Source organism: Arachis hypogaea, chromosome 11 (genome assembly GCF_003086295.3).
Source record: "Arachis hypogaea cultivar Tifrunner chromosome 11, arahy.Tifrunner.gnm2.J5K5, whole genome shotgun sequence".
Lineage (NCBI taxonomy): Eukaryota > Viridiplantae > Streptophyta > Magnoliopsida > Fabales > Fabaceae > Arachis > Arachis hypogaea.
The window spans coordinates 13,623,084-13,638,225 of record NC_092046.1 but is presented as its reverse complement, the minus strand read 5'-3'; the positions used below and the strand labels follow the sequence as shown (position 1 = coordinate 13,638,225).

At 37.0% G+C, this 15,142-nt stretch overlaps 1 protein-coding gene across 3 annotated transcripts; it reads left to right on the top strand.

Annotated features, from left to right (window-relative positions):
• Nucleotides 1-6,842: 6,842 nt before the first annotated feature.
• LOC112720323 (uncharacterized) lies at nucleotides 6,843-13,133 on the top strand. 3 transcript variants are annotated; one of them, XM_025771225.3, is made up of 6 exons: nucleotides 6,843-7,453; nucleotides 7,597-7,699; nucleotides 9,047-9,067; nucleotides 12,280-12,351; nucleotides 12,447-12,572; nucleotides 12,847-13,133. In XM_025771225.3, exons 2-6 carry the CDS (start codon nucleotides 7,697-7,699, stop codon nucleotides 12,919-12,921), a joined length of 297 nt encoding a protein of 98 aa, XP_025627010.1. In that variant the 5' UTR covers nucleotides 6,843-7,453; nucleotides 7,597-7,696; the 3' UTR covers nucleotides 12,922-13,133. The 3 variants fall into 3 exon arrangements, with proteins under 3 accessions (XP_025627010.1, XP_025627009.1, XP_072062588.1); XM_025771224.3 differs by having other exon boundaries at nucleotides 6,857-7,539; nucleotides 7,641-7,699; XM_072206487.1 differs by having other exon boundaries at nucleotides 6,858-7,453; nucleotides 7,597-8,917.
• The last annotated feature ends 2,009 nt before the right edge of the window (nucleotides 13,134-15,142 follow it).

Here is a 15,142-nt window from a genome sequence, read left to right as displayed (position 1 = left end):
TTCTGACTTGAGCGTTGGAGTGTCTTTGCAGGTACCACCCCCATTGCTCCAGTCAAGCAATCCGGTTTCAGCCTTGCTCGCAGGTTCCCAATCCACCTTTCAACCCGTATCAGAGACATCTCGTACATTGGCGTCGTCTGCATCCGGTCACCGATACCTCAGCTTCATGGACGCATATTCCGGCTACAACCAGATTCCAATGCACCGACCAGACGAAGAGAAAACAACGTTCATCACCCCGGACGGGACATACTACTACACAGTAATGCCCTTCGGCTTGAAAAATGCTGGAGCCACCTATCAAAGACTTGTTAACAAGATATTTCGAGACCTGTCCGGAAACAAATTAGAAGTCTACATAGACGACATGCTCGCCAAGACCGAATCCGGTGAACAACTAGCCGACGACCTCAAGGTCATAATGAACACCCTACGAAAGCACCAAATGCGACTCAACCCGACAAAATGCGCCTTCGGAATGGAGGCAGGGAAGTTCCTCGGCTTCATGATTACACAACGCGGAGTTGAAGCAAACCCGGAGAAATGGCGCGCCGTCCTCAAGATGACAAGCCCCAAAAACCTTAAAGACGTCCAAAAACTCACCGGCCGACTGACAGCATTATCGCGCTTTCTCGGGGCATCGGCTCAAAAAGCGATTCCTTTCTTCAAATTAATGAAAAAAGGAGCCCCTTTTAAATGGGAGGCGGAATGTGAAGAAGCTTTCCAACACTTCAAGAGGATCCTAGCGGGACCACCAATCCTCGCCAAACCCCAAACATGGGAAACACTTTACCTGTACCTCTCCATAACGGAAGAGGCACTCGCAGCAGCACTCATCCGCGAAGACGAGAAAAAGGAGCAAAAACCCGTATACTTCATAAGCAAAGTCTTACAAGACGCAGAAGCCCGCTACTCACGCTTAGAAAAGCTAGCTTTCGCACTCCTTACGGCCTCCCGGTGCCTACGACAATACTTCCAAGCTCATCCCGTGACGGTCCAAACCGACCAGGCGGTCAAGCAGGTTCTGCAGAAACCCGACCTAGCAGAAAGAATGCTAGCTTGGTCCATCGAGCTATCTCAATTCCAGATTAAATTCGAACCCCGAAACGCAATCAAAGCACAAGACATGGCCGATTTCATCGCCAAGATGACTCCGGGTAAGCTCACCCCCGAATCATGGAAACTACACGTCGACGGGTCGTCGAACTCCACCTACGGAGGCGCTGGGGTCATACTCGAAAACCAAAACGGGATCACGATCGAACAGTCGGTACGATACGAATTTCCAGTATCAAATAACTAAGCAGAATACGAAGCCCTCTTGGCAGGACTGACCCTAGCCCGGGAAGTCGGAGCAAAAGTCCTAGAGATAAATACTGACTCACAAGTAGTCAGTTCCCAAGTTAACGGAGACTACCAGGCACGAGATCCCTACTCCAGCAATACCTCACCAAGGTTAACAAACTAAAAGAAGGATTCGAGCACGTTACCATACAACATGTGCCCAGGGAACGAAATGCTAGGGCAGACCTACTCTCCAAACTAGCCAGTACCAAACCAGGACACGGTAACAAATCGCTAATTCAGGAAGTCGTTAGGTCGCCCTCCGTATCAACAACAACCAACGCCCACCTGACATCCTCGAACCAGGAGTCTTGGACCTACCCTATCCTACAGTATTTCCTCGACGGAGTTTTGCCTCCAGAAACATTAGCCCAAAAAGTCATTAGGGCAGGATACTTCTGGCCTACAATTATTCGAGACTCTATACAGTTAGTAAAAAATTGCGACAAATGCCAGAGGCACGCCAATATCTACCAAGCCGCCCCACACCAACTCAGCACCATATCGGCAGAACGGCCATTCGGCACGTGGGGAATCGACCTCGTCGGTCCCTTCCCTACAGCACCCGGCCAACTCAGATACCTCATTGTCGCCATAGATTACTACACCAAATGGATCGAGGCCGAACCTCTGGCCTCTATAACGGCAACCCAGTGCCGGAAATTCGTCTGGCGGCAGATCATCACCCGTTTTGGGATCCCCGAGGTCGTCATCTCAGACAACAGAACCCAGTTCACCGATAAAAAGTTCAGAGAGTTCTTAGAAGGATTACACATATCCCATCGCTTCAGCTCGGTGGAACACCCCCAAACAAACGGACAGGTGGAATCCGCAAACAAAATAATCGTCAAAGGACTCAAAAACGGCTCGACGAAGCCAAAGGACTGTGGGCAAACGAATTAGGATCGGTCCTATGGTCATACCGAACAACACCCCAAACGACCACGGGGGAAACACCCTTCCGATTAACATACGGCGTAGAAGCAGTCGTCCCAGTAGAAATCGGAGACCCAAGCCCCAGGAAAACGGTCGGAGGTAACGACGAAGAAGCAGAACGAGACCTCATTAACGAAGAAAGAAACATAGCCCACATCAAAGAGCTAGCACTCAAACAAAGAATCAGCTTAAGATATAATCACGGCGTCGTCCGACGAGAATTCGCGGCCGACGACCTCGTCCTACGACGAAACGATATCGGTCCCCCAACCCCAGGAGAAGGAAAGCTCGCCCCCAAATGGGAAGGACCATACAGAATCAAGGCTGTAATCGGAAAAGGAGCATACAAACTCGAACGGCTCAATGGCGACGAAGTTCCGAGGACATGGAACGCCGCCAACTTGCGACGATACTACGCCTAGACCGCCCTAAATAGGTCGCCCCTTTATTTTCTTTCTAATTTTATCCTTTATTTATATTTTTAGTACTTCTCCTCCCAGATTCCCAAGGTTTTAAAAGGGATTTCCCATCTAAGTTTTTATCTCGGGTACTCTTTCCCGCCGTCAACGGAGGGTTTTAACGAGGCCCAACCATTCAATAAATATTCCATTAAAAGCTATTTCCACCTTTCTACGCGTCCCGAATACGGAACAAAAGACACATCCACGACTGGGGGACCGATCACCCTCCAGGCCCAACACACGGATATCCATAAAAACCCGACCAAACGACGATCCGGGGAAACAAAAAAACAAACGGAAAAGCTCAAAACATATAAAAGCCCGAACGGCCGAAAACACCATAAATACGGAACACACAAAGGCCCGGACGGCCGAAAATACCATTAAACGGTTTCCAATGTCACGGCCCTTGGCCATCCAAAATATCCAAAAACAAACAGTTCAAAATAAAAATTACAAAGATAAAAGGCTACTCGAGGTCAACAATCTGGCCGTCCCGAACGGTCTTGAACGCTCCCATCACGGACACATCCACGTCCGGAGCCAGCACCAGGGCCTGTGCCTTCATTGTCTCCTCGGTAGCAGCAATCGCATCTTTCACATCAGCCAACAACCCCGTCTTCTCCCTCCTCAAGGCAGCAACCTCGGCCTTCAGAGCCTCCGACTCAGCGAGAAGGACGGCAGTTTGAGAACCCGCATCTGAAGCCCGCTGCCGCTCCTCTGCCAACTGAGAAAGAAGCAAAGTTTGAACCTCGGCAAGTCGGAGAATCTCTGCCCCGGCCTCCTCAGAAGACTTCACCGCCCTCTCCCTCGCAGCTTCGGCAGCCTCAAGTTCCCCCTTCAACTTGGCTACCTCAGCATGAGAATGACGAAGCTTCTTATCCAGCAAACCAACCTGAGCCATCACAGGCTCAGCCTTCCGAACAACAACGGCAGACCGGAGGAGAGCACGATACACCGACTTGGCCTGAAACGAAACATCGCAGCCATCAAAAAACGGCTCCGTTCCAGGCATCAAGTGTTGATCAATGAACCCCGGGGCATCGAAGCGTCGATCCATCACGCTGGGCACAAGACCCTCATCCTCAAAAGTCTCGCTGCTCGGGTCCTCAGGCCTTTTTCTCTTCCGAGAAGCCTCAGCAGCCGTCACCACGACGACTTCAGGAGAGTTCGCAGGACCAGGAGAAACTTGAGCATCGGCCCGCGCACCCTAGGAAACCACCTCCTGAGAAACCGGCTGAGAATCCACGGCAGGGTTAGAAACAGGAGTAGCCGGGGACGACGACCCCTCCTCCTGGGCCATCGCCGCCTTCAAACGCGCCAAGGATGTCAAGCCACCAGCCATCTCAACTGCAAGGAAACAAGAAACAAAAATCCCAAGTTACGAAAATGGGAAACAAAAAAACCAAGAAAAGAACAGACACACACGACACACACCAACATATGACCGGTAAGCAACCGGATCACCCATCACGTCCCGAGAATTAAGAGGACGCTCTCCAAATAACTGCCACAGAACAAGGGCGATATCCCGCTCCTCCGGGGACAGGAACTCCTTCGAAACCCGAGTAAACACGGACGGACCAGCCTTAAATTTCCAATAAGTAGGGAACCGACGTTCACCCTCCAGCGTCAACCAAAAAGGATGATGCCCCCTCGCAGGACAGACTTTAAAATAACCACTCTTAAAACCATGGAAGGAATCTTCATACAAACCGAAAACCCGACGGTGGGGCTGAGCTCGGAAAGACACATACCCCTTCTTGTGCTTCCTCTCCTTAGTCGGAAGAGTACACAAGAAAAGGAAAAGAAAAACGTTTACTGAGGCAGGTAGCTCTAAAAAATCACAAACAAGTTCGAAAGACCGTATCGCCGCCCAGCTGTTCGGATGTAGCTGGGACGGCGCCACGGAGCACCGGTTCAATAACTGCTGGACAAACGGAGAAAAGGGAAGCCGAACACCGAGCCGGGTAAACATCGCCTCATACACCCACATCCAATCCGGCACGGTCGGGGAGTCGAGATTGGTATAGCAAACCCTCTCGTCAACCCCAGGAAGGGAAAGCTCATAGTGGCGCTCAGCATCGCCACCCCCACAAACAGCCCCTTCATCACGGAGCCGTTGGAGGTCCGCCTCCGTCATCCGCGACGGCGTCCCCCAGACATCATTAGTGACCCAAGAAAAAAGACTAGGGACACCCCCCGCCGGGGCCACTGGAGCCCTCACACCCTCCGTCCTTCGGCGAGCCATACCTAAAATATCGACGAACACCACCGTCAGCCAAACCTCACGGCAGAAAACGGCGGATGTTACCAAAAACAAACACCGCCACCGCACACCACCAATTATACGGTGGCACTCGCCCCCCCATTACGGAACCCAACAGAGCTATCTACCACCATACAAACACCATAAAACTACTCTAAAACTACGCTTAGCAAAAACAAAACAAAATGCAGCAGAAGACAGAGCAGAAAAAGCAAAAAGAAACAGAGAAATACCAACCTGATAAATCGGAGGAAGTAAACCCGAAGGAAAAATGCCACAGAAGAAGACCAATCGAAACCACAGAAGGCGAAGTGAAGAATGGGAAATGCTCTGATCGAAAAAAGAAGAAGCAATAGAGAAATAAAGCAAAACGAGGGAACACTGGAGAAGGAAAACCAAAACGGTTTTCGAAATAAGTGAAAGAACGAAAATACCCCCAGAAAGCAAAGCAAATGCGAGGGCAAAAAGGAAAAAACGCGGCTCGCAATAAATACCCCCATCGAAAAAAGTAACGCCTCGAAGAACGCAACGGCCGCGACTGATACGGAAGAGTCACATCAGACCTAAACGGTCAGACGAATCTTCCACGACACGAAACCAAGACACCGACCTCATCTCGAAGGAACCAGACGGGCACCCGAGAAAAAATCGAAGCCCACAATGAAAACAAACGCCTACCAGCGGCAGCCCGATCTCGCTCGCCCTCCCGCTGCGGGGGCAACTGTTACGGATCCGACCCACGGATCCTGTGCACGGGGCAGTCCTCATACCCGGTTACTCGGGAACAACCCGTTTCGACCTAAAGGCCCAAAACCGGCCTTTCAGAGCCCCTAACCAACTTTCGAATTCAAACACCTCTCTTATCTTAGCCAACCAAGATAAGATAAGATAACTATCATCGCCTATAAATAGAGGACCCAGGTCCCTCCAGGTATTCATTCATTCCACACACCTTCTACCTCTCAGATCCATTCTGACTTGAGCGTCGGAGTGTCTTTGCAGGTACCACCCCCCATTGCTCCAGTCAAGCGATCCGGTTTCAGCCTTACTCACAGGTTCCCAATCCACCTTTCAACCCGTATCAGAGACATCTCATACAGTTTCCAATAATATATCAACTTTTAATTTTATCATAGTAAAATTATTATATTCTATTTGGTTGTCATTTTTAGTAGCTTTTATTAGTCAACATTTGCTTTGAAAAAAAATTTTCAACTCCCCCGCCCCTTTTTAGTCTAGCAGCACTAACGATATATTTATCATCAAATACAATAAATAGTCATATTGATATCTAAATAAACATAAAAATACTTATTTAATAAAGTTTTAAAATAACATTTCCTAATCTTTTTTTTGTCGGTCTGTACCAACTTGTTCATTCAGATCATAATTCTATAATAAAAAAATAATAATAAAAAATTAAGTCTCAATTTAATTCTTAAAATTACATTCAAATTTTAAAGTGATACTTAAATTTTAAAATTATTCAATTTAGTTCTTAAAATTATTCTAAAAAACTCAAATTGATCTTTAAACCAATTTTTGTCAATAAAAATAACTAAAAAATTGACATAAACATCAATTTAATCTTTAAAATTATACTCAAATCTCAAAATGATAGTTAAATTTTAAAATTATTCAACTTGATTCCCAAAATTTCTCTCGAAGAATAAGTTGGTCCTTGAGCCAGCTTCCATCAATAAAACTGACTGAAAAATTGACATAAGCACACTGCTAATGTGCTGGTACCAATTACCATAATAGTTAACTGATGTGGCAAATGTAATTTTTTTTTTTATCAAGTTAGTCCCTTGATCCCTTTTAAAAACCCTCATCCTCAAATATTTTTAGCCCTTCTTCTCCTCTTCTCTCCTAATTCCTGGCCGAGCTTCGCACAGGGGGACCTCTTCTCTCCTCTTCTTGGTCTCGTCCCAATCTTGCCTGGTTGAAGCTCAACAACTACGACAATGTTTTCTTGGCGGAGGATAGAGCTGGATTTGGGTGTGTCTTGCGTGATTCTTCTAATTGGTGAGTGCGTGGCGGAGTAGGGATTTCTGTATATTAACAAAAAAAAGGTTTGTAAGAGGGATCAAGGAAGTAAAGAGGGAAGAGTGGGTCGAAGAGCACGGCAAGGTTGGAGTTTGCGGAAAGGATGAACCATCGGTACCGGAGTGAGTTGAAGAATGGGAGCGTGTATGTTGGTGGCTGTGATGTGTATGAGCACGTTGTGGTTCGGGTCGATGCAGTGCTGTTTCGGGGAGAATTGTCGCTGGTGAATTTGGGTTAGGGTTTGGGGTTGGGGTTTGAGGAAGGTGGAGCGAAGGAGTAGAGAGATGGAAGCCAGGTTTCCCAAGGTTGGTTGCGGGATTGAGTTTATGGCTCTGCTTTGGTTTTGTTTGACACCGCCACTGGGTCTAACAGTTAACTCAGTTGCCACTGTAAGGTACAACACACTTTACAACTACTACTAGCTAAGATGCCTCAGGAGATGTGGCAGATCACACCTGCTGGTTTCTATCCCACCACAAGGTATGTTGAAACGATGTAGTAGTCAGCTAATCCAGTCCTTTAATGTTTGATTTGCAGCGTGATTAACATTTCGGGCATAATGCATTGAAAATTTTGCATAGGATTGGGCTCACTGGACTCAGCAGTTGCTTGCGTCTGCGTTCTGATTAGAATTTAGATGGTAAGCCCTCTTTACCTCATAATGCCTGGTTAAAAGCCTCAAAGTTCCTGAACTCCAGTCTCCAGACCCCCTTCCCTTTTTGCTTTGCAAAGCTCTGTCCATTGAATCAAGTAGAAACTGCTGATCAATCGCTCAATTTGTTGACATAGGCTTTTAGGAAGCTGGAAACACCCCATTATATAAGATGGAATTGCTTCTGCTTAGGACTTCCTTCCCACCCTTTGAGAGGCTTCAAAATTTATGATAAAGAGATCAACATACATGCTAGTTTAAAAGCCTATATTTATTAATAGTCTATATTCAAACTTACAAATTAGTCTTATAGACTTTTAGGCTTGTCAAGTCTGAGTCGATTAAAACATAATTAAATATTTAAAATAGGTGAATTTTATCTAATCCTCTCCAAAATAAAGAATAAGTTATCTCTTGTGATATATCTAATAATTATTGGATAGAATGAGTTGGCTTATCATAATTAACAATAACTATTAATTTATAATTTTAATATTTTATTATAAATATTTTTGCATATTTTTAATATTTTAAAATTTTAAATATTCTTATAAACATTAAATTTATTATATAACATATAACTAATTTTTTGTTAAAAATATTTTTTATCTTGTTAAAAAAATTATAAGGCCTTTTGACATATTTCAGGTTAGATCAAATCTAATAACATGCTAAACTTATTAGTACTTAAAATAAGTCTATAACAAACTACTTATAAAGCCTGACCCGTTAAGTGAAATGTCTAGTTTGGCCTAATTGAACCTGTTTTAACCCCTAAAAATTAGTAGAGGAAAAAAGAAAAGATATAATATCTCTAAAATGGATGTTATTGGTAAAAATTTAAGCTGCATTTTATTATCTACTAAGTGTTGTTCGTTATATTTTTCTATATAAATATTATGAGAAATTCCAGGTGTTCAACACATTTTTCTTGCTTTAATTTTGCCTGTTAAATAACATTAATTAACTAACTCTTTCTGTTTTTAAACAAAGAGTATTAGTCTCTGGCATATATATATATAGAGCACAAGACAAGTGATAAAACAAGTCTAGCTTTCTTTTAAAACAAGTTTCGCTTTCTTTTCTTTTCTCATCATAAGTAGTCACTTATTACTTGTTTCACATATTTTCTTGAACTTGATAATGGAGGAAAAGGTATCTAATAATCAGTTCATTATACGTGTGAAACTTTCGAAGCCTAAAGAAGTGAGTAAAGCATGCTACCTAAGAATTTCTCTCTTAACAATATTATGTTTTCACATTATGTTTATTCTTATTATCTTCTTGTTTTCTTTTCCCTCCCTAATGCGGGATACTCCACCCAAACTTTTGCAGCCCCATGGATCTCCAACAAAGGTATCAATTATTTATTTATATTTCTTTTAAAAATTAATTTAATAAATTATTTTCAAAACAAAAACTTTATTAAACTAGTTTATACATTGCTTCGTCGTTTGCATTGCCCACAAGGATTTAATCATATGGTGCATGTTAAATCGACCCTAATGGCTTCGTTTTACCTAAAAGGCTACGTATCATCAAAAATCAAATTGAATGGATTTGATTTACTTTACTTAGCAATTGAAATTTGATTCCATTTAGTAAATTAATCTAATTCGAAGTTATTAACTTCGATTTACAGGTGAACTCAATTTGCATGTAATTCGAATCCCAGGGTAAATTGAATTTAAGGGCAAAACACTTCAATAAACAAAATGCACATCAATATTATCTGAATGTCCCAAACCAGAAAATGCAACGTCAAAGTCCTAAAGCACATTTCTATATAAATCGAATTGATTAAATTCGATTTAATGAAACACGTAAAAACATTATTGAATGAAAATAGAATAAGTGGATTCAAATTAAGTGCATGGTTAAAATGCTAATAAATCGAATGGATTGGTTTCGATTTACATGTTTGCTTCGTCTCTCATAATTGGAATGTAATGGATTGGATTTGCATGGACTTTGGCTATAAAGTTTTTGTTTTGAAAAATAATTAATTAAATTAGTTTTAAAAAAATAATTTTTAAATAAACTTTTAGTATTTGAAAAGTTATTATTATTATTATTATTATTATTATTATTATTATTATTATTATTATCAATTTTTTATTTATTTTGTCCAAAAAAAAAAAGTCAACAATTCATACATAATAATCTTATTATTGAGAGTACCTGAGAAGAGTACTAAAAAGAAATCTCATAAGTATTTATAACATATAAAATAATATATTTTAGTACTCTTTTTAGGTACTCTCAATAATAAGATTATTATGTATGAATTGTTGACCTTTTTGGACAAAGTAAATAAAAAATTGATCATATATAATAATAATAATAAAAATAAAATTATTGAGAATACTTGAAAAAAGTACTAGAGTATGTTGAATGAATAAGTCTATAATAAAGTGGGCATAATATATTTTTATTTCTCTCTCTTATAGAAATATTTTTGCAAGTTATTAATTTGTTTTTATTAAAATTAAAAAATTTAATATAATTTTATATACTAATAAATATATAAATTTATTTAATTTTTATATATTTATATTTATTATAATATTTTTAAAATTAAAAAATTATTTATTAAATATAATTATTATTAGTTGTACTTATTGAAAATTATTTTTAGTTTAATACTTTAATTTATCAAAAATAAATACTAAAAGTTTATTTAAAATTATCTTTTAAAAACTAATTTAATAAATGTTTTTTCAAAACAAAAATTTTATAGTGAAAGTCCATGCAAATCGAATCCATTAGATTCGAATTATGGAAAACGAAGCAAACATGTAAATCGAAGCCAATCTATTCGATTTATTAGCATTTTAACTATGCACTTAATTCGAATTCACTTGATTCGATTTTCATTCAATAACGTTTTTCACCTAATTCGAATCTATTAAATTCGATTTACTACGTGTTTCATTAAATCGAATTTAATCAATTCGATTTATATAGGAATGTGCTTTGGGACTTTGACGTTGCATTTTCTGATTCAAGACATTCAGGTAATATTGATGTGCATTTGGTTTATTGAGGTGTTTTGTCTCGAATTTAATCAATTCTATTTATATAGAAATACAACTTGGGACTTTCACGTAGTCTTTTTGAATTTGGGAGATTTGCGTAATTTTAAAAGAGAGTTGGTTTATTAAAGTAAATTGCCCAATTATTTATTTATATTTCTTTTATTATTCACTATGTATAACTTGTTACTTACAATTTCATTCAAACAAATGGTTAGAATGGGTTTAGGGATGATTTGGATTTAGGGATGATTTCTTTTTCGATCGTTAGAGCAATGGAATTAATTTTGGACATTACTTTTGACTTTTATAGTAATTGAACTGATTTAAAATTAAAATTTGCATTGAATATAATTTTTGAAATGATATTGACATCAGTAAAGATAGATAGTATCATTTTGAAGAAAAATCTGTGAAATAATGCCACTTGTATAATCCATTAAACCCATTAAATGAATATTGTAATGTTATTGTAACTGCCCTAACAAAGATTCAATCAAAATATACCCAAATAAATTAGATGTATACGGTTATATTCTTGTATTTTATTACCTTATTTTTTTATTATCTTTTTATCAATTTGGTAAAAAATAGATCCAAATCAATTTAATATAGGTTATTTTCTTAATTATTTACAAAATTTTAATTTTTATCCCAATCTAAATGCACAAAATTTTCAATCTTTACATTTACAAAATTCTAATTTTTTGTTGCAATTTTTTCTTCAAATACAATAAGCCAAAATTTAAATACTCACTTACTCAGTTTTTATTTCAAATGTTTTTCCATTAGTTTGTAATATCTTTTAAATATGGGATATAATTATTAATTTTGTATTCAATATTTTTATTTTAGTTAAATTTTTATAATTTAATTAAGATTATTTAAAATAATTAAAAAATTAAATTGAAATAAAACTAACATAAATCTCACATTAAATTTAAAATTAAATTTTATAATATACGATCCCACAAATATTTATACGACATTTTGTGAAACTCAAAATAAAATAAAACTAAAGCCAAGCATTAGAGATGTCCTGTTTCAGTTCCAACTTGAAGTGGGAAGGAAAAGTTTAAGAGTCAATTAATAAATCTCTATTCGTATTGCAGCAAGGATAATTAAGCTTCCCACAATGATTAATTAGTTGAATATGGATCACCTCATGAATGTATCTCCCCACATATGGGTCAAGTTTGTATCAAACAATCAGGAAAAAAAAGTTTTGTGCATCACTTATTTACAATCCTTGTTTTGAGTTTGAAAGACTAGTTTTGTCCTGTTTTTAATGATTCTGATTGGCACCCTCCATAGTTGGATCCTTTCTTTCTGTAGGTCTCTTGCTGCTTTTTTCTTCTATTATTCGATTTGTTCAGTTTTGTGAATCTTTATGTATGCTGTTTGTTAATATAATTCAGTTCAATGATAATGCATTGCCTTAAGGTAGCATAAGGCCCACAAACATAGTGAGACCATCAATTAGGAAGTGTACATATATATTATGGGATTAATTGCATTATTATTTTTTTACAGGAAGAGTTAAGAAAAGAAAGAAAAAGAGAGGCCAACAGAAAATGTGCTCAGAGGAAGAGAAAGAGAGAACAGGTACATAATACAATATAAAAATGTGCATTATCTTGATTGATATATATCTCGAAATTTGAATTTCAATTTATAAACAAAACTGTTAATTTTATTAGGAAGCATTCCAAGAGCTCGAAGGATCCGTGGCAAAGCTTAGAACTGAAGTCCAATTACTCCATGAAGAACTTACTAGACTTCACAAGGAAAATAAGGAACTCGACCAGGAAAATAACTCCATTCAAGTAGGTTAATTAGAAGTTGTGTTAACATCTTTTATTTTTTGAGGATTATGACTTTGCTTGTTTAGATTTATAATTTAGAGATTATTTTTGTTAAATTCAAAATTCATTTAGTAACAGGAGCAGTAAATTAAGTGGATATGACTTGATAATTCATCACTCAACTTTTTTAATTAAGAGATTAGGAAAGTGAATCATAATGACCAAGAAGGAATTATGTCAATACCTTTTGATTTCTTTAGATAGGTATAACTGAATTTTTTTTTCACATGGACAGGAAGAAATTTTCAAGATGCATGGGATGAAATTATCAGCAAAATTTGTGATCAGTTCTGCTGTTGATGAAGTTTAGAAATTAGAAGCTATAGTTATAAATTTAGAAATGGCTTAGTTTCTGAGAATTTCTTGTAAATGTAGGTAATTATATTTTGTTGAATAAGCCTTTGTTTAATTAGTGTAGTAATATTAAGGTCACAAATCCAAATAACCGTTTCTTGATCACATTTCAAATTTGAAAATAAATTAAATGAAAATAAGACATAATATAGATTTAATATCTATGCATACGCTACAAGTTTAATTTGATTTTTCAAATAATACTACTAATAATAATAATAGGCAAAATGTCACAATATTAGACAATTTATACAAAAGAACAAGCGGCATAATGTCATTAAATATTAGGGAAAGTTAAAAATGGGTTAACTCAAATATGTGCAGAATGTTTGGAAGAGGACATGAGTAATTAAATTAAACTATAAAATAAGTAGAAGAAAAAGAAAAGGATAGTTAGGGGTGGGAATGGGTAAGGTAGAGTTTGAATCTAATCTTAACCTTACCCTACCCACGGGTTGAGATTTTTATATAAACTCAACCTTATCTTATTCGCGGGTTGAGAATATTTCAACTCTAATCCTACTCGCTCTTAACCCGTGGGTACTCGACCCTACCCGCGGGTTACAAAAAATATACAACATTATTATTTAACTTGATGATAATTTAAAATAAAATTGATTTTTATGTAAAAAAGATATTAAATTATCAATTAATGATTTTCTTTTAGTGGTTAAGAATCTTTTGCATTTAGTGATATGTTTTTGATTCAATATCCACTTAAAACATATTTTTATATAAGTATATAACATAAATATATAGGTAGCGTTTGTTTTCGGGGGCAGGACACGGAGACATGGACAACACTTGTTAAAAAAGTGTTTGGAAGCAGAGATATGGACAGTAGACATATTGTCTCCGAGACAGTTTTTTATACTTTTGTGTCCACTCTTTCACGAAGGACAATGATGGACACGGGATTTGGAAGAGTGGACACGACAATTTTATAAAATTTGTTTTCCTTTTTTTCCACTATTACCCCTTCTTATTTTTCCTATTGCGTTGTTCAGAGATATTTTTTTCTTCCTGTTCTTCCTCTATCTCTTTCTTTTCCAGATACTCTCTCCTTTCTGTAGAATTTTTTATTGGGGGTAGATAATTCTTTTCTTTTTATCGTTTTACTTCAATACCATTTTAACCTTATAGTATATTATTTGATTTGTAATAAAAATAATAACAAAAATAATTAATCTTAAAACTTTTGAAAGATAAATATTAACAAAAGTAAAATTAATCTTTTAAAATGCTAAAAAATAATTTATAAATTGTAATTGATTTTATATAATTTAAAGAAAAATCAGTTTTTTATAAAAAAAATCAGTTTTTAGATAAAAAAAAATTAGTTTTTTTAAATAAAAATATATTTTTATATGCAAAAACTAATTGTCTTTTCATGTAAAAATGGATTTTTTTTTAAAATTAATTTTTTATTTAAAATTAATTTGGCTTATTAACTTAAACAAAATTTTTTATTAATCAAACTCAAATTTATTTTTTTGTTAATCTTAACCATATGTATTCCTACATATTAATAATAAATTTTAAAATAAAATAATTATATTTATAAATTTTATTTTAATATAAATACTAATATATTTTTTTATTAAAATTTTTTGCCTCTTCAAATATTTTTTTCAAGTTCTGTCTGTACTCCTACGTACTCTCATTTTTTATTAAATTAATTTGTATTGATGTAGAAAATTTGGAATCACAAGGCTATTTTAGTCATTTCATATAATATTTTAGTCTTGTCCATGTGTATCCAAACATAATACTAGACATTACATTAGTGTCTTATCCATCGTATCCAAACACAATACATAAAAGATAATTTTTAGTGTCTCCGTCCTATTATCTCCGTTTCAGTGTCATGTTCTGTCCTGTCTCTAAAAACAAACGCAGACATATAGAGTGTGAGTTGGTCAGGTAGGGTTGAGGCTCAACCTGCACCCTACCCTACCCACTGCGGATCGGGTTGACAACCCTACCCGATCGGGTGGGGTCGGGTTGAGTACCTGCAGGTAAGGTACATATTATCACCCCTAAATATTATATTGGAGTAGCGGTCTATAATTTGATTTTTTTTTGGGGAGTAAATTACCAATTTCGTCTTCGAATTATCAGAACGCTGATCAAAATAACCTCTACTTTTATTAACGATAAAAATACACTTAAAATAT

Coding starts and splice junctions, on each gene's coding strand:
- LOC112720323 (XM_072206487.1), top strand. CDS start 8,855: ATGGAGGAAAAGGTATCTAATAATCAGTTCATTATACGTGTGAAACTT. Junction 9,068..12,279: donor CCCATGGATCTCCAACAAAG/GTATCAATTATT, acceptor ATTTTTTTACAG/GAAGAGTTAAGAAAAGAAAG. Junction 12,352..12,446: donor GGAAGAGAAAGAGAGAACAG/GTACATAATACA, acceptor TAATTTTATTAG/GAAGCATTCCAAGAGCTCGA.